Raw genomic sequence first — 24,949 nt, forward strand, 5'->3', positions numbered from 1 at the left:
ATTGCCCGTGCCCAGTGCAGTGCCCAAAGTATGGCAAGTGGTAAATGCTTAACAGATATTCAGCTGAACAAGTGACAAGCTCACAAAGGAAAAAAATTATAAATTCAGTTTTATTATTTGTAAGACTTCTAGAAATAAAAGAATTAAAAACCATTACTCAAAAGATAAACTGGTAATATATCCACATTAATTATGTAAAAGTCATAGAAATTATTTGTTAAACCTTTAAGTTCTCTCCCTTCTGAGATAAATAGACTACAGATATGAGCAGACAATTCACAAAAATGAAAGACAAAAGAGTAACAGACCTCTGGAAAAATGATCAGCTTCACTGATTATGAAGAAATGCTAATGTAAATAATGAAGCATTTGGACTTCCGGTTAAGATGGCGGGTAGGTAAACGCGGTAGCGCGTCCTCCCACAACCACACTGTAGTCACAACTAAACTACAGAACAACCATCATTCAAAACCACCTGAAATCAAGCTGAATGGAAGTCCTACAACTACGGAATTAAAGCAGCAGCCACATCCAGACTGGTAGGAGGGGCGGAGGCGGACGCGGACACGCACGGGCTGGTCCCACACCCACGTGTGACGGATAAAAATCAGGAGGACACCTCAGCTGGGAAGGTCCTCCCTGAGGACTGAGGGGTCCCCATCCCACACCAGGCACCTCGCTCAGGGTTCCAGTGCCAGGAAGAGAAGTCCCCATAACTTCTGGCTAAAAAAAAACAGCGGGAACTGAGGCTCAGAGAGTCTGAGGCAGCTGGAGCCCAGGCAGCTCCTTAAAAGGCCCGCGCACGGACTTATCGGACTCTCTCCCTCTAAGCTTGGAGGGGAGGCAGCTTGAGGGGCACCAGAGACATACAGGGAAGAACTGAGCTGTTTGGCACTGGAGCGAGGGCTAGAGAGGGGGCTTTCTCCGGGACAAATGTGCTGTAAGAGGCCTTTGTTCCTTTGGTGAGCCCTTCCCTGGGGCGGCAGACAGTCGCCATATCTGGGACTCCAGCAACCTGGCTCACACTGGTAGCCCCGCCTGGTGATTCCCTGAGGCCCCGCCCCGCCCAACTTTCAGGCCCACCCAAGCTGTTGCCAGTTGCTTAACCATAGGATTGGCCTGTCTTGGATCCTGGTTCAGGTTTTCCTAAATTCTTTCAAACAAGCAGCATCTGGTCTCAGATAGCCCCATACCTCTAGTTAAGTAATACATAGAAACAAACACAGGGAGGCAGCCAAAATTAGGAGACTGAGAAACAGGTCCCAAATGAAAGAACAGAACAAAACCCCAATAAAAGAACTAAGCGAAATGGAGATAAGCAACCCAACAGATGCTGAGTTCAAAATACTGCTTATAAGGATGCTCAATGAAAACCTCAGTGAACTTAGTGAGGACCTCAAGAGCATAAAAGAGGACCAGTCAGAAATGAAGGAGGCACTAACTGAAATAAAGAATAATTTACATAGATTCAATAGTAGAGTAGGTAAAGCCAAGAAGCAAACCATCGATTTGGAATATAAAGAAGCAAAAAAGACCCAATCAGAACAGCAAAAAGAAAAAAGAATCCAAAAAATGAGGACAGTGTAAGGAACCTCTGGGACAACTTCAAGCATACCAACATTCGCATCTTGGGGGTGCCAGAAGAAGAGAGAGAAGAAATCGAAAACCTATTTGAAACAATAATGGCAGAAAACTTCCCTAACTTGGTGAAGGAAACTGACATACAAGTCTAGGAAACACAGAGAGTCCTATACAAGATGAACCCCAAGAGACACCAAGACACATCATCATCAAAATGCAAAAGGTTCAAGACAAAGAGAGAATCTTAAAAGCAGCAAGAGAAAGGCAGCTAGTTACCTACAAGGGAGTTCCCATAAGGCTGTCAGCTGATTTCTCAAAAGAAACTTTGCAGGCCAGAAGGGGGTGGCAAGAAATATTCAGAGTGATGAAAAGCAAGAACCTACAACCAAGATTACTCTATCCTGCAAAGCTGTCATTTAGAATTGATGGCCATGTAAAGAGTTTCCCAGACAAGAAAAAGTTAAAGGAGTTCATCACCACCAAACTGTTATTATATGAAATGATGAAGGGTCTTTTTGAAGAAAAAGATAAAATATATGAACAAACAAAATGGCAGTGAATACTTATCTATCGACAATGGAATCTACAACAAAGTGAACAGGCAGAACAGAAACATTCTCATAGATACAGAGAACATTTTGTTGGTTGCCAGATGGGAGGGAGGTTGGGGGAATGGGTGAAAAAGGTGAAGGGATTAAGAAGTACAAATTCGTTGCTAGACTGAAAAACCTCAAATGGAAGGGGGTTGGGGGTGGGAAGAAATAAACCAAAGAACTTACATGCATAATCAATGGACACAGACAACAGTGTGGGGAAAGGCAGGAGGGGGGCGGGAGTGGGGAGGAGGGGGCCAATGGGGGGAAAATGAGGAACATCTGTAATACATTCAACAATAAAGATAATAAATAAAATAATAAATAAAAATAATGAAGTATTTATTTCTATGATCAAATTTGAAAAGATGAACAAGAAATAAGACTTTCTAATGCTAGCAAGAATATGGTAAAGCAAACACTCATGCCCTACTGAAAGGAACAGATACCAGAGTCATCCTTTTGAATAGCTTGAGCACTAAAAATAACATACATTATTTCATGTATAAAGCAATTTAGCTTTCAAGATTTCTTCAAGGATATTAAAATTCTGATCTTGTAGTTTTCGCAATGATCCTAGATAATAAGGTTTCATCTTTATTATCTGTAGGAAGTAATGGCTGAACACAACCCCCGTTATTTCATTGAGCTAGATGGAAATAAGCCCCCAGAGGAGCTCTTAATGGTAAGTACAATTTTCAGTAAGAATATCCCACAGTTTGGAAAATCAAAAAGTTGTTGACTGAATTGTACCTATTTTAACAAACATCAGAAATATTTTTACTTTTTTAACCATTTATTGTGTGAAAAATTCATCTTGACACTTAAAAATTTGATGTTATATTTATTCATTTGTTTATTATATTTAAATCAAAACTACATTTGAATCTAAAATTCCTGTATGACAAAAAAGGCCTCAAAGAAAAGTAAAAGCAAATAGCAGCCAATAAGGTCATGATGGTGCTTAATATGAGTCATTAGAGAAATGCAAAACAAAACCATAATGAAATACCACTGCATACCCACTAACATGGCTGAAATTAAACACACACACACACACACACACACACACACACACACACACATACAAACAGGCACTACCAAGTGTTCTCAAGGATGTGGGAAAATTGGAACACTTATACATTGCTGGTGGGCTTATAAAATGGTGTGGCAGAGGGGCAGAATCTAGTCTGGTGAAAAGTAATCTGAAATTATTTTAAAATTGAAAGTCTAAGGATGAGCAGCTGGAAGGCTGGATTTGACATTACTGAGAGGGGAGGAACGTGGGAGAAGTGTATTTGAGTTGGGGTGGTGGTAATGGTGGAATATGAGTTTTATCTTGAGTGTTTAAATCTGAGGTGACTATTAGACCTCTGTGAGATAAAAGAAAATATATATTGGTCTCTGTCCCTGATTCCTGACACAGAGCCCCCCAAACCCTATAAATGCCTAAGGGATAAGAGCACTAGAAGCATCTTTTGTTATATTGAGATGAATCTGAGTAGGCTCCTGGATGGCTCCTGGACACCAGAAAGACAGGTTTATTACAAGACATGATAAAGGATACAGATCAACAGCCAGATGAAGAAATACATAGGGTGAGGTCTGAGAAGGTCCCAAGCTCAGAAGCTTCTGTCCCCATGGAGTTGGGGTGTGTTACCCTCTTGGTGTCGATGTGTTCTCCAAGTGGAAGCTCTCCAAACACCATGCTATTGGGATTTTATGGAGCCTTCCTTACATAGGCATGATTAATTATTAACTCTGTTTCTAGCTCCTCTCCCTTCTCTGGAGGATAAGAGATGGGCTACAATTGCAAACCACTCTTTTATTTTTCTCAACCCCACATTCAATCCATCAAGCATACACAGTAGGCTTCACCTTCAAAATGTATTCAAAATATGAGCACTTTTTGCAACACAAGAGAGAGGGCAGAAACTCTAATAGGCCTAGTTGAAACTTACCAAGCCTGTGAAGACCCCACATTCCACTGGCCAAAACAAGTTCATGGAGAAGCTCAACACCAAGGGGATAGGGTGTGTACTTTACCCAACATGAACTAGGGAATTAGCAAGGGAAGGGAGGAGAGGGTGAAGTGTGAATTAATAATACAATCTAGCCCAACTGCTGTGGCTCAGTGGCTGAGCATCAACCCATGCATCAAGAGGTTGCCGATTTGATTCTTGGTCAAGGCACATGCCCACGTTGTGGGCCCGATCCCCAGTGGGGGGTATGCAGGAGGCGGCCAATCGATGTTCTCTCTCATTGATGTTTCCATCTCTCTCTCCCTCTCACTTCCTCTCTCTAAACAATAAAGAAAAAGAAAAAAATAATAATATTGACACAATCTTCCACAGGTTATCATGTACCATCAGGACTTTGTCTCTCTCACCATCTCTTATCTCAGACTATGTTTCAAATTCTTCCACAAAGTATCTGTATTAGTTTTCTAGAGTTATCATAACAAAGTACCATAAACTAGGTGGTTTAAAATGAGAGAAATTTATTTTCTCATAGTTCTAGAGGCTAGAAGTGCAAAATCAACATGTTGGCAGGTCCATGCTCCCTCCAGAGCCTGTAGGAGAGGATCCATCCTTGCCTCTTCTGGCTGGTAGCCCCAGGCATCCCTTGGGTAGCATAACTCCAATATCTGCCTCTGCTTTCACATGGCTGTCTTCTCTCACCTGAAGAGGTCCTATGGAGCTAGACCTCTAAGGACATGAATATTTGGGGACCAGAAGGAAGACGGGTTAAATTGTTATGGGTTGAATTGTGTCCCCCTAAAAGATATGTTGAAGTCTTAACCTCCAATATCTATGAATGTGACTTTATTTGGAAATAAGATCTTTTTGGATATAATCAAGTTAAGATGAGATCATACTGAATGACAGTGCTCTAGTGCAATGCGACTGGTGTCCTTAGAAGAGCAGAGACTCAGACACCAGGAGAAGATGGCTACATGACGACAAAGGCGGGATTGGAGTGAGGCACCTATAAGCCAAAAACACAATAGATTACCAGCAAACAACCAGAAGCTAGGAAGAAGCAAGGAAATATATTACTCATCAACTCACCACTTTTTCAGAATATTAGAAAAGTTCAAATGGCAATGTAATTAAAGATTTGTTCTCTAAATTTAGACAGTTATAGATCGACTTAAATTTCTGAACCTAAGAAAAGCAGCTGTTATAACTAAACTTCAGAGTGCTGAGGAAGAAATGAATGATGCATTGGACAATGTAAGTTATTTTTAAGAGTTTCAAAGTGAACTGTTTTACTGTTTTAATTTATATCCTTTCAAGGTTTAAAAGGAGTTTCAGGGTGCTTTTTATAAAGATGGATTTGATTTCTGGAAAGAAGTTGTGATATTGGCACAATATTCTTATAGACACCAAACACAACAAAACAAAAGTAATGAAACAAAGAAAACCAATTAAAGCAGAACAACCCTGCTGGCCAGTTTAGCTCAGAGATTGGAGCATCAGCCCATGGACCAATGAGTCGTGGGTTCGATTCCGGTGAAGGGCACATACCTCGGTTGCGATTCATCCCCAGCCCTGGTCGAAGTTGTGCGGGAGACAACCAATCGATGTCTTTTTCACATGGATGTCTCTCTCTCTCTCTCTCTCTCTCTCTCTCTCTCTCTCTCTCTCTCTCCCTCTCTCTCTCCCTCCCTCCGTCTCTCCATCCCTCTCACTCTATCTGAAGATAAATAGAAAAAAATATCCTCAGTGAGAATTTAAAATAACAAATAAAGCAGAACAACTAATCACAGGAAAAATGAGAAAGACAAAACCAAATTCACTTTAAACATTTTGCAGCACCAAAGAAAGCAAAGACATAAAAGCCTTGGACTCCATCAGCACTCCTCGTTCCTTCAATCATTCAACGAGTGTTTTGGAACAACCGCTGTGTTCCTAGCACTGAAGTGTTATGGATGTGATGGTGATCAGATTATAAATGCTAAGTGCTAAAGGGGCCACAGAGCTTTAATTGGAGATTTAATGTATTCTGAAAAATTCAGTTTTACCTACATGAATAGAAATTAAAAAACAAACACCAGAATTTTTAAATAAGTATTATAATTCAAATAAAGTAATCTTTGAAGAAAGGTCCTTTTGTTATCCTGTAATGTGTAATCCCTAGATCTTTTTTTTTTTAATGTTTTTCTTTATTGATTTTAGAGAGAGACTAAGTGAGAGGGACAGAGAAATAGAAACATTGATTGGCCACCTCCTGCATGCCCCCAGCTGGGGATCGGGCCCACAACCTGGGCATGTGTCCCAACTGGGAATCGAACCGGCGACCTCTTGGTGCATGGGTCAATGCTCAACCACTGAGCCACACCAGCCGGACTGTAATCCCTAGATCTTAATGGGTGAACTTTGTTGGAATATGTTCTGGGACTTTAGTAACACAAACTGGTGCTGAAGAGGAAGAAAGGTGGGCTCAGCAGTTAGAGCGTCGGCCCGCAGACCAGAGAGACCTGGGTTCGGTTCCCGCTAAGGCAACAGTTCTCAACCTGTGGGTCTTGACCCTGAAATGGGTCCCAACCCCTTTTGGGGTCAAACAACCCTTTCATAGGGGTCGCCTAAGACATAACAGTAGCAAAATTATAGTTATAAAGGAGCAACGAAAATACTTTTATGGTTGGGGTTCACCACAACATAACGAACTGGCCCTGGCCATTTTGGCTCAGCGGTTAGAGCGTCAGCCTGCGGTCCGGAGAGACCCAGGTTCGGTTCCCGCTAAGGGCATGTACCTCGGTTGCAGTTTGTCCCGGCCCTGGTTGGTCGTGCAGGTGGCAGCCACTCGATGTGTCCCTTCACATCGATGTTTCTCTCTCTCTCTCTCTACCTTCCTCTCTCTCCCTCCCACTCTATCTGTACAAAAAATGGAAAAATATCCTCGGGTGAGGATAAAAAAAAAAAAAAACACAACATGACGAACTGTATTAAAGGGTCGCAGCATTAGGAAGGTTGAGAACCACTGCGCTAAGGGCACGTACCTCGGTTGCGATTTGTCCCCGGCCCCGGTTGGGGTTGTGTGGGTGACAATCAGTTGATGTGTCTATGTTGCTCTCTCTCTCTCTTCCTCCCTCTCTCCCTCCCACTCTATCTGAAGATAAATGCAATGTCCTCGGGTGAGAATAAAAAAAAAAAAAATAGAAAAGAAAGGTGGGCCTGACGAGCACAGAGGCTGTGTCCTGAGCCTCCTCTTTTAGATCATCAATAAAAGAAAATTTTAAAGTTCCCGGCTGGAATTTCCCAGCTGGAAAGTTTGTCCTTAGAGATTATTGCCTAAGGTTATAGTTCATAAGATATATGACTAAGGATGCCTGCCCTCTCTTTCATAAAAGGGCAGAAATTGCGACTGTGTACAATGGAGTAATTATTTATATCCCTCAAGCACTATTTCTCCCCGGCAGACCAGGTCACCTCCAAAAGAATCACTTGGGAAGCTTACTACAAATACAGATTCCTTAAACTCACATCCCGGACTGACTGAACCAGAATATCTGTCTAGAGGTGGCACCTGGAAATGTAGTTTTACAAGATCTAGAAAAGATTTCTATCCCCACTTATGTTTGAGAAACCCTACTTTAAAGTTCGGGATACTGGCCCAGCCAGGTTGTGGCTCTGTGGTTGAGTGTTAATCCATGCACCAAGAGGTCGCCAGTTTGATTCCTGGTCAGGACACATGCTCAGGTTGTGGCCTCATTCCCAGTGGGGGGCGTGCAAGAGGTGACCAATTGATGTTCTCTCTCATCGATGTTTCTAGCTCTCTCTTTCTCCCTATCCCTTCCTCTCTCTCTCTAAAATCAATAAAGAAAGAAATTAAAATTTAGGACACTGAAGAATCCTGGCTTATCATGGTTGCTAAGTCTTGAAGTCCCTGTGTGTTTTGAATAACTTTAGATGGATGCTTCTGCTAAAGGCAGGTGAGTTTAAGAAAACCAATATAAAAGAGTTGAATATAAAGGACTTAAATCTCCAAAGAAGATTTATAAATGGCTAATAAACACATGAAAAGAATTTAAACATCACTAGTCATTAGGGAAATGCAAATCAAAAGTACAAGATTACTGCTGTTAAGTGTTAGAATGTGTGTGTGTGTGTGTGTGTGTGTGCGCGCGCGCGCGCACGTGCGTGTGAAAAAAATGGAAAATAATAAGTATTGTTGAGGATGGTGCAGCCACTGTATAAAACAGTTTGATATTTTGTCAAAATGTTGAACACAGATTTACCATAAGATGCAGAAATTTTACTCCTAGGTATATACCCCAAAAAATTGAAAACAAGAACTCAAGTAGATATTTGTACATCAGTACTCATAGTGAACAGCCAGGAGGTAGAACAACCCAAATGTCCATCAGTGCATAAATGGATAAACAAAGTGTGGTATGTGCACACAATTGAATATTATTCAGCCTTAAAAGGAAATTAAATTCTGATACATGCTAAAACATGGATGAACTTTGAAAACATTGTGCTAAGTGAAATGAGCCAGAAACAGAAGACAGATACTGTATAATTACACTTAAGTGAGGCTCCTAGAATAGGCAAATTCAAAGGGGCAGGAAGTAGAACAGAGATTACCAGGGAATTATTGTTTAATAGGTGCAGAGTTTCTGTTTGGGTTAATAAAAAAATGTTCTGGAAATGGATAGTGGTGATGGTTGCACAACATTTTGAGTGTACTTAATGCAACTGCATTGTATACTTAACTTTGTTAAGATGGTAAATTTTATGTTATATGTAACTAACCACAGTGAAAAAAATAAAAACCTGAAAACCTCCTTGCAGATATCCCTGTGCAGCCTGGGATGAGGACCACTGGTTTAAAGGGGTGAGAGGTAAACAGACCTTGATGTGAATTCGAACCCCTGGGAGATGAGTGTGAGAGCTGTAACAGTCGATGAGCTGTTAGATAGGAGGCGGACGTGTGGGTGGTGATGGGTGTGAGAGTTTGCGGTGGGAGGAAGGACTGTCAGGCTGGCATCCAGCACAGTAGACAGTGACAGCATCAGTTTTCAAATCAGACACATGTGGACTTGAATTCCAGATCTACAGCCTACCAGATCTGTGACTTTGCTTAACCTTACCCTTTGTTCAATTGTTTTAAAAAGGGATAATATCGCCTATATGAAATGATGCTTGTAAAATGCCCAAAACCAATGGTAATATTTAAAATACGCAACATCTGTATTGAAGGGGCAAGGCTGGCTTCATGGGCTAGCGACCTGTGCAGCCCCACAGAACCGCATGCTTAGACGGGCCCCACAATTAGTTCAATGCTGTGCTGTTACAGTCTTGAAATTCCTGGTCACTTTAGAACAAGGGCCCTGCATTTCTGTTTTGTACTGGGCCCAGCAAATTAGCTGATACTGTGCAGGATCAACCACAACAGAGCTGGCAGCAGGACTAAAGAGCCTGAGCTGTGCCAGGCACTAACAAGGGAGTTGCTAGATCATGGAAGTATCCAGAAGTTCTGCAGCTAGAGGCTGGGGTAGGAGGGGAGCTTGAGTGTAGTGGCTAGAACCGCCGACTTTCTTGTGCCTCCCTCTCACTGTGGCTGTGTTTTGGGGGTCCTTCTTACGAGATCCTCAGGTTTAGTCTCCCCAGGCAGGAAGCCTCCAGTCTTCTGATTGAAAGAGAGGTAGTGTTGGGCTGAGGGACAGGGCTGTTGGCTGACTCAGTGAAATGGAACGTGGCTCTGGCCACTAGCACCTCCTTTTTTTTTTAATCCTCATCCGAGGACATTTTTCCATTTTTTGTACAGACAGAGTAGGAGGGAGAGAGAGGAAGAGAGAGAGAGGGAAACATCGATGTGAAAGGGACACATCGAGTGGCTGCCACCCGCACGACCAACCAGGGCCGGGGACAAACTGCAACCGAGGTACATGCCCTTAGCGGGAACCGAACCCGGGTCTCTCCGGACCGCAGGCGGACGCTCTAACCGCTGAGCCAAACCGGCCAGGGCGGCACCTCCTTTTAAAGATTTTCAGCCAACCTTCCTGTCTTCTGCTTTCCATTCCCTGCCTTCAGAGGTGCCTGGTGTTAACAGGTCCTGAGCCTCTCGGGGGTTTTGCAGAGTGAATGAACTTTATTCTTGTTGTCCCCACACCACCCCCACACTCATTCCTGCTACCACACTGCGACTTCACCTGTCTCTAATCTAAGTCACTACCACTCATTCATCTGCTTTCTAGCTACAAAAATGTGTAACCGTGGAGGGTCAGCTATCAGTTCCCTGGTCTCTTTTCCCAGTCTGTGTCCTTGTGAGTTTATTCCTCTGCTGTCATTTTCATGAAGCTTTAGGGAAGCAGCAAACACAAATGCATGTGTTATCTGCCTTGTTTAACCAGAGGTAGCCCTGATCGTTCTTAAGACTAACATCCAACTCATTTGAAAGCTCCTTGTCTCATTGCCCCTCAGCACCGGCAGACATGTGGCTCCAGGGACTTGAAGTTGAGAGAGAAGTATGATCTGTTATTAAAACATTTTTTCAAGTTGGGTCAGGAAATAAGGATGCTAAGGAGAATGGCTGCCTCCTGACTGGACTGATTACGTTTCAGTCACTGCCTCATCGTCTGTGGACTTCATGGGGAAGGGGGGTAGCCCCACCGACGAGGTTCTCAGTCTCAGGCAGCTCCCCTGAGCATTGACAGTTTCCTTCAGACTTAATTACTTCCCCCAGCCTTCAGTTGAGGACACTCATGCCCTGTCTCCACACTGTGCACGCCTCTTTGTTCTGTGACGCTGCAATGGTCCAGGCAAGACCATAGCTCCTATTCTCATCACTCTCCACAGTCAGCTCAGGAGCCAGCAGCTAATGTGAGATCCACATCTGAAAGTGGGAGGGAGCCAACCTGGACCCTGGCAGTTGCCCACCATGCCACCTCTCTCCATTTCCCTTGTCCCCTGCTAAGGTAACACAAGGACAGTGAACCTTTCAGCCATCTGCACTCTGTAGAGAAGTGGTTGTTAACTTCTCTGGAGATCACCAACAGAAAGAATTGCTGAGGGCAACTTCACATTCTAAGAAGAATGAAAGAGCTAATTAATGAAAAAATAATCTGTATATAACTTCTTGCTATTTAAAAACTTAGGTAAATTGACTAAGAATTTGGTACATTTTCAAACTTTTTGGTAAGAATTTTTCAGTATCTGTTTTCTGAAACATAATAGAAAACATTCCTTGTGCTCATTCTACCTTATAATAGAAAATGCTCAGTAAAATTTATACCAGGTCTTATAACAGAAATGAAAGCTATATCCCTATTAAATTTTGAACAAGTGTAGAATGATCGCAATTAAGAAAAAAAGCCAAAATTTGCTTTCTAAAATATTTATTAGATAGTTACAGCAGTTATCAAATAAGAAATGAAATAATACCATTACTTTCAGCAAAACTTATGCCCACATATTAAATGTGGTATTTGTTTTCAATAGGATGAACTGTTTCGTACCCTTGCATCTTATAAACTTATTGCACCAAGATACAGATGGCAGAGAAGCAGATGGGGACGAACATGTCCTGTGTCTTTAAAGGAAGGTAACATTTATCCAGGAGTGGCGGACTTTTCCGTCAGGTAAGTAAGATTTTTCAGAACTTAATTTCCAAACTTCCCCAAATCTCTTTTCAGTTGTTTATGATTATGACATACTTTAAGTTTTCTAGGTAAAATATACTGTCTGTCCTCGGAAGAAACACTAAAATCATTTCTGTTGAATCCACGTCCCTATCTTCTTCCGCCTATGCCAGCACCACCATTTAAACTATTCATATTCGGACCTCCGTCTTCAGGGAAAACCACACTTTGCAGTTTGCTTGCAGAACATTACAAAGGAAAGGTAACTGTTATCTAACTAGCTAGCTAGCCTTCTACCTATTTATACTTGGTTATAATTTGTAGGCTTTTTGGATTTGTAGGATTTGTACTGACTTTTCTTAATTTTACACTCTCAGTTGGGTAGTTGTTGTTCTGGGCTTGGAGTGGGAAAGGCGTCTCCCTTGGGGTTTATTGTAGCTTCCAGACCATAGCCCACCCCTGTGTCCCCAAGGCCCCCAGATTTGACTGTTACGTCGTACAGGTGATGCCACCCATTCCCTCTCTTGGCCCCACTGGTCTACTGTATCGTGGGTCACAGCCCTCCTGGCTCACTGTGAAGTGAGTATGTGGAGAGAGTTTTCCACCACATCCTCACTCCTGTCGTAATTCTTGGCTTCAGTAGCTACAAAGGTGACCTCTCAACTCCCTGGCCTGTGAATTCCTGGACCTCTCCCCTCAGTGATCTTGTTCTCCACGCTCAAAAAAATGGAGAGAAATGATTTTTTAGGTTGGACCAGAGAGAGAGCAGTAGCGGTGATAAGAAGCGGGCAGATCGGGGATGTAATTTGAAGACAGAGCCAAAACATTTGACAAGGGATTGGAATGTGGACACGAAGGCCAGTGTGGCCAGAGCGTGGGGCGTGAAAGGAAGGATGGCACAAGGTGAAGGTGGCTGAGGAGGTCGTCAGAGCAGTGCAGGCCCTGAGGAGGAGTCTGATTTGCTCCAAGTCCTCTTGAGTTCTTTTAAACAAGGGGTAGCATTTTCTATTTGCTTTTATCTTTTTTATTGTAAAATAAAACAAACATACAGAATAGTTGAAGCTCACTGAACTATCACAGAGCAAACCCCCATGTAGCCAACCCCCAGGTTAACTATGGAATGTCGCCAGCATCCCAGAAGTCCCCTCATGCCTCTTCCCAATACCAGTCCTCTTACTCCTTCCACAAAGGGAGCCACTGCCCTGACCTTGATGGTGTTCACTTCGGTACTTTTCCTTTATGGTTTTACCATCTAAGTATACATCCACATCCCATAGGTTAGTTTTGCATTTTTTTCTTTTAACCCTATGGACTTAAACAGTTTATGTTCTTTGTGCCTGGCTTCTTCTAGTTAACGTTATGATTGTGATATTTATGCATGTTATTTATGTGTTGTTGCATATAGCTATCATTTATTCATTTTTGTTGTTTTATTGTCTTGCATTAATTGAATCATATTACAATTTGTTTATCCAGTTGAGTGTTAATAAAACTTGGATTACCTCCAGTTTGGGCTATTATGAATAATATTGCTATAAACATTCTTATGTTTGTCTGCAGTGCACACATACATATCTTTAGATATTTTGGAGCTATATCTAGGGGTAAAATTTCTAGGATACAGGGATATATGCATATGTTTAATTTATATAGATGATGCCAAACTGTTTTCCAAACTAGTTCTACCAATTTATAATTCTATCAGCAGTGTATGAGAGTTCTGTTATTCCACATTCCTGCCAACTTTTGTTAGGGGCAGTCTTTCTAACTTTAACCATTGTAATAGGTGTTTCTCACTGTGGTTTTAATTTGCATTTCTTTGATAGCTAAGAAGGTTGAACATTTTTTTATATTGACCATTCATATATTCTTTATTTTAAGTGTTTGTTCAAGTCTCTTGTTCATTTAAAAAAAATGAATATTATCAATGAGAGTTCCTTATAGTGTCTATATACAAGCTCTTTATTTATTTTTTAATTGAATTTATTGGGGTTAAATTCAATAAATTGAATTTATGGGGTAAATAAAATACAGGTTTAAGGTGTACACTTTTATAATACATCATCTATATATTGTATTGTGTGTTTATCATGCAAGTTCTTTTTTTATTATAAGCATTATGGATATTTTCTATCACTCTCTAGTTTGGCCTTTCACTTTTTTAATGAAAAAATCACTACGTTCTGCATATACTGAAGAGGAGTGGAATTAGACTCCATCTTCTGAAGGGAGGAGTATTAAAGGATTTGTGGATATGTTTTAAAACTACCACAATATGTATCAGAAAAAGGAATTATAATTTTAAAATATAAAGAGTTCTTTTTTTTAAATCCTCACCTAAGGACATTTTTGCATTTATCTTCAGATAGAGCAGGAGGAAGAGAGGGGGGAAGAGAGAGAGAGAGAGAGAGAAACATCGATGTGAGAGAGACACATCGACTGGTTGCCACCCACACAACCCCATCTGGGGCCGGGGACAAACTGCAACTGAGGTACATGCCCTTAGCGGGAACCGAACCCGGGACTCTCTGGTCCATGGGCCGATGCTCTAACCACTGAGCCAAACTGGCTAGAGCTAAAGAGTTCTTACAAATCAATATGCAGATGGAAGATAATAGCCAACAGGCAATTTACAAAATAATAGATACAAATAGTTATTAAAGAGAGATGAAAAAAAAACCTAGATTTATGTTATGTCAGCTGTTAGAGTTGAAAGATCACTATTAACACCCAATATTGATGTGTGACTAGGATGAGGAAAAGTACATTCTCATACACTGGTGAGAGTATAACTATTAGGGATGGGGATTGGAAATATGTATAAAAGCCTAAAGTCCATGCATATCCTTTGAACTGTCAATTCAATTTTTAGATGTTTTCTAAAGAAACCATCAAAGATATATACATAATTGTATTTATCATAGCCTAGTTTATAATATCAAAAACATGTATACCTAAGTATATATTATTGATATTTTAGTTCAATAAATTATAATATATTCCGCTAATACAATACTGTGCACCCATTAAAAATGATGGTATAAATGCATATTTATTGTCATGGAATAAAGTAATAGAAGCATATTGAAGGAAAAGCAAAATGGAATCTAGAGTTATGAAAATATTTAAACTTAAAAGGCACATAGAAATTTACTTGTAACAATTCAGTATAAAGTATACTACCTACCTGACAAAGGACTTACATTCAAATATATATAAAATTTTAATCAAATATTTTAAATGGGCAAAATACACATTTTTAAAAACAGAAGGTGAGTGACCAAGAAGTACTAAAAAGTAGCTCAAAATTACTAATGATAAAGGAAATGTAAATTTAAACTACAGTGAAGTACTTCTTTAGACCCACCAGAATAGTTAATATTTAAAAGATTCACAAACCAAGTGTCAGTGAGGATGTAAACTGCAACTTTCGTACATTGTTGATAGGGATGCAAACTAATTCAGCCACTCTGGAAATGGTTTAATGGCTAATTATTAAGTAAAATGTACACTTACCATATGACCCACTAATTCCACTCCTAGATATTTATCCAAGGGAAACAAAGACATGTGTTAACAAAATGTCTTGAACATTTCATCAAAAATGTTCATTACTACTTTACTGATAATAGCCAAAAAGTGAAAACAACCCAAGTGTCCATCAATAGATAAATGAATAAAAATGAAAAAACCTGGTATATTCATACAATGATACTATCTAGCAATAAAACTAACAGATTACTAATAATACAGTTACACTGATGAATCTCAAAAATGTTATGATAAAGGGGAAACACTTGGAAAAGATTACGTACTAACCACAAAGAAGCATGAGGGCACTTCAAGGAGTAAATATAAATGTTCTATATCTTGATTGTGGTTGTTTTTTAATATATATATTTGTAAAAACTCATCAAGCTGTATACTTATAATGGCTACCTCTTATTGTATGTAACTTATACATGCAAAGTTGATTTTTTAAATATATATGTAACTTGAAGATATATTACATGATACATATCTTTATAGATATATAATCCTATGTGAAAAATAGGACTGAATCTCTATGAAAGCAAATATTCAAAGATTAGTGAATTCTGAAAATAACATACCTCAAGTAGTTTTAAGATTTTAAGATAAATAGGTAAAGATATAGATATGAATAGATTACAGATATGGATATAGATGAACAATGTATTAAATTTTACAGTAACCTGTGCTTATGTTGGTTTTTTCAAATATTCTTTGCAGGTAATTGACTATGCCAAACTTGTTCAACCACGTTTTGATAAAGCCCTTGAAACGTTAATACAAAATACTATATCTGCGGCCACTGAAGCAGCTATTAAGGCTGTGAAAGAACGGCATCTCATAGAAGTAGAAGCTAAAAGACAAGGTGATTCATTGTTGTTGTTTTTTTAATGTGTTTTTTAAGGTTGGGTTAACAATTAAGCCTGACTACCTGTGGGCAATGGCTTGGCTTGCTCATCTTGGTATATCTGGCACCTTGCTCATTGTAGCCTCTTAATAAATAATTGAAGAAATGAGTATACATCAACCTGATTCATAAACAGAGAAAAGATTTCAACTCTAGACTTCTAAGGAAAGGAATCAGAAAGATCTTTCAAATTTATATTGCTTTACTTTTACGAGTCTGCTTGCTGGCCAGATACTGAGCAGAATTTATACTTTTATCTACACCAATCATGATACAACCACCACTCCACCCGACTCATGGAGTTTGATGGTGTTGCTGCTGCTGCTGTTGTTTTAGGCTTGTATGTTAGCTCTGATTGTAAATTAAATCTTTCTGTTGGGGGAATATTAATTTTAAATTCAAAAGGTCATAAAGCAATGAACCTGGAAGAAGCCTTAAGATCAACTAACATAATTCTCTAACTTTACAGATGAGAAAACAGAGGCATAAGAACGTTAAATAGCTTCCTGAAACTCACCCAGCTAGTTGCATAGCTGAGACTTGAACCCTAGTTTCCAACAACTCGGTGTTTTTTCTCCTGACATTCTGTCTCTTCCTGTATCTCACTTCTTTTTTTTTTTTTTTTTTTTATCCTCACCCGAGGACATTTTTCCATTTTTTGTTCAGGTAGAGTAGGAGGGGGAGAGAGGAACAGAGAGAGAGAGAAACATCGATGTGAAGGGACACATCGAGTGGCTGCCACCCGCATGACTGACCAGAGCCGGGGACAAACTGCAACCGAGGTACGTGCCCTTAGCGGGAACCGAACCCGGGTCTCTCGGGACCGCAGGCCGACGCTCTAACCGCTGAGCCAAACCGGCCAGGGCTGTATCTCACTTCTTATCATATATTTAAGAATAGGCACAAGGGTTTGGGTTGTTTTATTTTTATTGTTGACAGTATTACAGATGTCTCCCATTTCTCCCTTTTTTCCCCCCTCCACCCAGCCCTCACCACACCCCAGGCCCTCACTGCACTATTTTCTGTGTCCATGGGCTATGTATATATGCATATATGTTCTTCAGTTAATCTCTTCTAACCCTCCTCCACTTCCCTCTGAGATCTGTCAGTTTGTTCCATGTATTCATGTCCCTTTACCTATTTTATTTGTTAGTTTATTTTGTTCTTTAGATTCTACATATAGGTGAGATCATGTGATACTTGTCTTTCTCTGACTGGCTTTTTTCTCTTAGCATAATAATCTCCAGGTCCATTCATGCTGTCACAAAGAGTAAGAGATCCTTATTTTTTACAGCCACATAGTATTCCACTGTGTAGATGTACCACAACTTTTTTTATCCACTCATCTACTGATGGGCATTTGGGCTGTTTCCAGATATTAAAAATGGATAAAAGACTTCAATGTTAGTTGGGAAACCATAAAAATCCTAAAAGAAAACAGGCAGTAAAATCTCAGACATCTTGTGTAGCAGAATTTTCTCCAGTGTACTTCCTAGGGCAAGAGAAAAAAAGGAAAAAATAAACAAATGGGATTACATCAAACTAAAAAGCTTCTGTACAGCAAAAGAAACCATCCTCAAAATGCAAAGGGAACCCACTCTGTGGGAGAACATATTCACCAATGATACATCTGATAAGGGGATAATTTCCAAAATATATAAATAACTTATACAACCCAACAAAGGGTTTGGGTTTTTTATTTTCTGTTTTTCTCAGTGAAAAATAAGAGTTCTCATTTTATGGCTATTTTTTTAATTCATTGATTGGCTTTAGTAGAATTTATGTCTATAGTTGGCACCCTTGTAACCAGTCACATTAGAACACATGGAAGTAGCTTAATATCTAAACATTTCCTCTTAGTGGAATACTCACAATGCAGCACTTGCTATACACTATATGGGATATTTCTCACTTTCAAAGATCTGGAAACAAAATCTGAAATTAGCTCCAGTATTTTAGATTAGATTCAACTACCACTGTTTGGATTTCCAGAAGCTATGGCAGTTACTATACTCTAATAGAGCCATTACTGCCTCGATTCCAAATATTCTTTTCCTAATAAAATTTTTCTCATTACAAAAGTAATATCAGATAATATTTATTAGGCCTTTACTTCACATTGAGGCTATGCTAAATGCATTGTATGCATTACCTCACTTAATCCTCATAACAGGCCTAAGAGGTAGGTATTTTTATCTCTACTTTTAGTACGTGCTGAAACTAAGGCTCAGAGGGGTTAAGGTACTTGCCCACAGTTGACAGCCAGCAAGTGATTGGAATGCAAATCAGTTGGGATTCAAATAAAATCTGTTCTCTTAGCTCTGTCTCTCAAGTGGTCACAGAAAACTGGGAAGAGTAGTTATACCCAACAGCTATCCCATTAAGAATTTGATGCATTCTTTAGCCCTCTCTTTTTTCTATTCATATTGATAATAATTCATTGCAATTCTATGGTATATGCAAAGTTGCATTCTTTTGTTTTAAAAGAATGCTTCTTTCTAATTAATATGTAATTATTATAATAAATTGTATGTTAGATGGAGATTTAAATTCATTATTTCCAAATGGTGGGCCAATTTTATAAATAACATTTACTAATACTTATTTTAGTACAAATTTGAAATGCCATGATATTAATATTAAGTTTATGTGTGTATAAACTTCTGAATTTTCTATTCTATTCATCTTTCTAGTACAGCCTTTAATACAAAATGTAATTATTAAAACTTTATGGTGCATTTTAATGTAGTAATGCAAGTGTCTCCTCAAAACATTTGTTTTAAAATTTTCCTGGGTATTTTTTTTTTTTTTTTTTCACTTATTTCATAAAACGAGTGCTTTGTGCCAGGAGCTGAACTAGGCTTTGAGACACATACAGAATTTTGTCAAGTTCTACACAAATCCCAGTGGGGTAATTGTGTTTACATTAAACAATAATATGATGAGAATTAGCATCTTTACTATAAAATCTTCTCATGGAGACAGATAAAATCTCCATTTTGGGGTGTAATATTTGTATCCTTCCTTAACATGTTACAGCTTCATGTGTTATCTACACTTTTCTTAATGTTTATTCCTAAATATTTTGTTACTATTGAATGAGATAATTTTCTAATATTTTCTAAGTAGTTATTACCAGTATATTGGGAAAATGTTTAATATTTATATATTTGTAACTGTCCACCTTATTAAACTTACTAGTTCTAATTGATATTTTTGTTGAGTCTCTTGAGTTTTACGGATAACTACTCATATCATTTGGAAAAGAAGTATAGTTTCAACTCCTCTTTTCCCATTATTTATGCAGATTTCCTTTCTTGACTAATTATGTTCTAGAATGATGTGTAAACAGTGGCAGTGATAGTGGGCCTCTTTGAATGGATTCTTTCCAATGTTTTTTCATAAGGTTATTAAGTAGTTTTATCTGGAATGGATGTTGATTATCAAATGCCTTCTTGGCAGCTGTCAAGATGATCATAAAGTTTTTAATCCTTTGACCTATTGATTTCTCAATTATACTAATGTATTTTTCCAACATTAAACCATTCTGGTGGTTCTGAAATAAACCTTACTTGGTCATGATGTATTATAACATATTTTTTCTTTTGGTTTTTAATCTAGGATTTTTTTCTACACTTACAAGTGTGATTGTATATGACATTTTCTTTTCCTGCGCTCTGTTTGTCAGATTTTACTATCAGGGTTTCACTAACTTTTTACCTAAATTGAGAAGTTTCCCATCATTTTCTATGTTTGAAACTATTTAAGAAATAAGGAAATTACCTCTTTTTACATGGTAATGTTGAGCTTTTGCTAGGCAAGGACACACTATTGCCTAATAAATCTGCCTCTTTTCTTTCTCATTATTAGTCTATAAATAATATGAGAGTCCAACATGGTGCCTAAGGGATTACGAAAAATAACAATGAAAGACATTGAAATTGCATGCCATCCAAATGATCATCCAGATGATGCAGAATTGATTTATGTTTTTAGTATATTATCTTCAAAATGAAAACCAAATTTTTTAAAAATACTCATAGACAACTCACAAATTAAAGTTTGAGAATATTGACCCAGATTGCTAAGATGGTTTGCTATTCAACCTGTTTAAGGCTGGACAAAATGAATTCATTAATTCATTCAACCTAGAGTACCTACTTTGTGTTAGGCACTGAGCTACAGAGGTGAACAAGACACATGAAACTCCTGTCTTCATGGTGGTTACACTTTAATGGTAGGTAGAGGGGCAAAAAACACAAGTAAACAGGTAAAAAAAAATAACACAGTAATGGAGCTGGCAGTAATTAGAGTAGGTGTACAGGAGTATTGGGATGACTAGGGAAGACTTCACTGAAGAGGAGACATTTAATAAAAACCTAGATCAAAGGAGGAAGTTAGCCAGGGTCCTGGAGGAGGAAGAGGGATCTTTAACGTTTCTTGGAGTCTATAGTGATTCCTTTCACATGACATTATGGCATAAAATCATAGATTTTAAAGCATTCCCCAAATTGCCTTTTGCCACCAGAATATAGAATTAGATGCTCTCTCTCATATGCTACAAAACTTAAAAGCCTCTTTTTAAATTCATTAATTATTCTAAATATGACAATGAGGTTAACCTTTCTAAAAATTTAAAAAATTGGAATACTTTTGCTAGTGAATTTTACTCCAAAATATTTTTAAGAAAAATTCATCAGTGGAAAATATTGAAGTTTTCAAACACTGAAAATTATAGAATAACACAGAGAATGGCAGCTAACATGGAGCAGGCTTCCTGTGAGCCAAGCATTTTCTAAGTTGTCATCGTCCATTATTGTATTTAATCCTTGCAAGAATGCTTTGGTTTGATGATCCTCGTTTTGCAAAGTAGAAATTGAAACAAGGAGATCAAAGCCGTGCTTACTGAGTTAGAACTCACACCCAAGTCGGTCCAACTTTATCGCAAAGAAATGAATCATTATGCCTGTCTCCTTAATCCCAACTACCTTTTGTTAACACAGCCAATTACTATCTTTCAGCTTTAAGCGAACTTAAAATGAAGGAATATGGAAAGCTCTCATCTGATAAAAGCTTAGAAGAGGTGCCCTCTTCATTTGAGGAAGATGGTAAAGAAATATGTTGCTGCTCTTTTTATTGGCCAGATTTTTTCGAATATAGACAGAGTAGCTGATAAAGCATATTATTCCTTCATTACAGCCTTTACCCATGAATCCCAGATTGAAAGCTCGTTAGAGGACAATGAAGAAGCCAAAATGAAGTCAGATCACAGTGATCAAGCTGCTACAACTGGTAAAGATGGTAACAAAATGAACCGTTGATGCCATGCTTATGCATCTTATTTCCGTGTATTTCATATTTTGCCATGTTTGTATTGAAGTTTCAAATACCCCCAAAAATGGAAAGTTCAAGAGAAAAAAAGTAGCTTATCTCTTGCAGATTTAAGCTATAGAACAAAACTAGATTTACCAGAATGAAGAAAACAGACACTAATGACACTAATCTAATCTTATTAAAACCACCTCAAATTTTTAAAAATGTTTCTAAACGTAACACAATTATTATCATATAATAAATTTTTCTTAAAAACACTCTACTTCCCTTAATGCATTCAAATCCACCCATCATAAACCCAGAGTTTTAGTTGTGAAATGTTATCCTTTAGTGCTATTTATCCTTATAAAGTTTTTCCATTCATATTTTAACATAATTCAAAGCATACAATGTAAACTATTTCTTTTTAAATTTATAATGTAACATTTAATTACATTATTCTATTAGATTTTTTAACCTTCATTTTCAATTACTGCACTCTATCCATAGCTTCATACTCATTAAACCAGTGATTCCACTGAAGGTCTACTTGCAGACAAACTTTATGTAAAAAATTCATTGGATGCCCTGGTGGGTTTGGCTCAGCAGTTGGAGCATCGGCCCACAGACCAAGGAGTCACAGGTTTGATTCCAGTCAAGGGCATGTACCTTGGTTGAGGTTCGGTCTCTGGCCCTGGTCAGGGTTGTGCAGGAGGCAGCTAATCAATGTGTCTCTCTCTCATGTAGCGCGCGCTCTCTCTCTCTCTCTCTGAAGATAAATGGAAAAATATCCTCAGGTGAGGATTTTTTTAAAAAATCATTGGAGCATTATTTTTAGTAGCAGAAAAATTACAAGTTTCCAACATAAAGAACTAGTTAAAACTATTAATTATAAATAGGAGTATGAAGCTATAGACAGTCAAGTTGCTTTGTGTAAAAGTTGTTCCAAATTATGCTCCCCTCAGTAATATACAAAGTACATGTCATTGTTTCCTCGGTATTTTCTCTCTTTATTTACTTTTTTAAAAATGTTTTTTCTTTATTGATTTTAGAGAGAGAGAAAGGGAGAGGGAGAGAGAGCTAGAAACATTGATGAGAACATCGATTAGCCACCTCCTTCCCGGCCCTCACTGGGGATCAGGCCCTCAACGTGGGCATGTGCCCTGACCGGAAATCGAACCAGCGACCTCTTGGTGCATGGGTGACGCTCAACCACTGAGCCATACCTGCCAGGCAGTATTTTCTCTTTTTAGATATTTTAATTTTTTAACTGTTTCTGAAGTTTAATATTTGTTAGCTGTTTATATTTCTTATTTTCTGAGGTGACCATTGTTTCTTTTGCCCATTTTTATAAGTTGTTAATCAGTTATATGGTTTCTCTGTAAACTTTCTATATTAGCCACTTATTCTTTCGTTTTGTTGTTGTTGTTGTTTGTTTGTTTTTTCCAAAATTGGGCACTTTGTCTTTTATATCACCTTGCTGGTTTTGGAAGTAGAGGAATTTTTTATATTTCATGGTCAAATCATGACTTTCCCTTTGTTGATTTCCTCTGTTTACTTTCAGGCTTAAAAAGTCTTCCTCTCAACCAGAGATTTAATATTTACTTATATTCTTTTTTTTAAAATTCATCTAACCTTTTGTATTTAGTTTTTAAGTGCATCTGTAATTTGTTTCATTATGTAATGTAGAGCTGATATTTTTGTTTGGTTTCTACTCCTGAATCAGACAGATGCGTGCTTGCCTAATGTATATTTTAAGCACAGTAGGAACTGAACTGGGCACTGTCAGAAACTTAGGTTATGGTCCACTTCCTTCCCCAACATATATACAGCCCCCCCACACACACACACACACAAACACACACACACACATTGAAATTTTGGTTAAGTGACTTCTCGGAGTTGCCAGCCAATACACCGAGAGCCCCTCCCCCATACTGTCTGCTCCCTCCTTAGGGGAAGCAGTCGAAGGTAGAAGCAGACATCAGTGCCTCTAACCACTGCTGGAGGGATGTCAACACTGTCAGTGTTCCTGGTCAAACATACCCTCCCTGCTCCATGTATCTGAGATTAACACAGCCTTTACCTCTGGAAGGGAAAATTTGGTACATATTTTTTCAATTTATATCCACTGACATTATATGAAATTGAAATTACTCTTGGTTTTGTTATAGGTTAATTAAATCATCTTTATTTTCTACTGCTGATAGATACGTTTACCTATTTTATTATTATGATTATTATTTTAATCTTTAAAAAATTAGGAATATGAGGCCTGGATACCAGGACCCATACCACAATCTTTTTTGGGAATCACCTACAATTTAATACTGTTCTTTAGGTGTTAATAATGTTTTATTCACAGATGAAAGAGAACCTAGTGAAATGTCTACATTTAAAAGAAGTTTTCAAGACAGTCAGATCTAAAGTTGGATTCAAACAAAGCTAAATTAATATTTGGTTAGTTTGGTTCTCTTAGGTTGTGGATCTAAAAATCACAAATAGCTCCTTTAGAATTTTGAAGCAGAAATATGTAATTTCTGTAAAAAACATTATTAATACCCACCTTACTGTATCTTAAAGGTTACTCTTATAAACAGACATGCAGGAACACAGAAAAAAATAATGTATCATATTGTTTTGTTGAAACAAAATTTTGAGAAGACAGGAGATCTATCATTCTGTTCTGCCATCCCTGGCATCTGGCTACCATAACAATTCACAAGATGGCTGCTGGTGCTCCAGCCATCATATCAGTGTGCCTACCAGAAGAGAGAAAAGTCAAGGGACAAAAACCGACAGTCCCTTCAGCTGAGTTATTTCTCTTTAAAGAGATGATAGAAAGACTCTCCACCAAAAAAAAATTTTAAATTTCTGCTTGCATCTTAATTATGGGCCATCTAAGCTATAAAGGGAAGTTGTAAGATGTAGTGTTTTTAGCTGGGCACCTTGCTGATTTCCAAAAAATCAGGCAAGTTACTAAGGAAGAGGAGAATGAATATTGGGTTGAAAACTAAGCAGCTTCTATCACATTTAGTATCTTTGCCCAACTATTTATGACTCACCATGACCCCCATTCCAAGACCATGGGTTCTTGCCTCTTCCACTCTGGCTCTCCAGGAACTGCTGGCTCTCCAACACTGAGAACAGATGTCTCACTTAACAGTAGGGAGGGCAGCAGGAAGCTGCTCTTGCAAAGGCCCTTTGCGATTTTCTGGGCTAGGATCAACTGGGCTCTGGCAGGAGACTTTGATGAATGGAGCCTTGAAGAAGCACAATTAGCAAGACAGAAGGAGAGGAGTCAGGTAGAACAGCCATTCTCCTTTCTCATTTACATCATCATGCTGCCTGTGAGTCAACTCAGCTGTGTAAGGAGACATTTAGCATGCAGTAAGGGCAAGAATCAAATGTAACACTTGAGAAACAAGCCTA

General features: G+C 38.6%; 1 protein-coding gene across 1 annotated transcript in view; it reads left to right on the forward strand.

Moving 5' to 3' along the window:
* AK9 (adenylate kinase 9) overlaps positions 1–24,949 on the forward strand; it is a 112,983-nt gene that overhangs the window by 21,249 nt on the left and 66,785 nt on the right. Inside the window, exons 8-14 of the mRNA XM_036249032.1 lie at positions 2,785–2,863; positions 5,316–5,410; positions 11,627–11,766; positions 11,848–12,028; positions 16,018–16,162; positions 21,226–21,312; positions 21,404–21,496. Of these exons, the coding sequence (XP_036104925.1) occupies positions 2,785–2,863; positions 5,316–5,410; positions 11,627–11,766; positions 11,848–12,028; positions 16,018–16,162; positions 21,226–21,312; positions 21,404–21,496 (820 nt within the window). The remainder of the gene's footprint in view (positions 1–2,784; positions 2,864–5,315; positions 5,411–11,626; positions 11,767–11,847; positions 12,029–16,017; positions 16,163–21,225; positions 21,313–21,403; positions 21,497–24,949) is intronic.

The sequence above is a fragment of the Molossus molossus genome, unplaced genomic scaffold (genome assembly GCF_014108415.1).
Source record: "Molossus molossus isolate mMolMol1 unplaced genomic scaffold, mMolMol1.p scaffold_m16_p_8, whole genome shotgun sequence".
Classification (NCBI taxonomy): domain Eukaryota; kingdom Metazoa; phylum Chordata; class Mammalia; order Chiroptera; family Molossidae; genus Molossus; species Molossus molossus.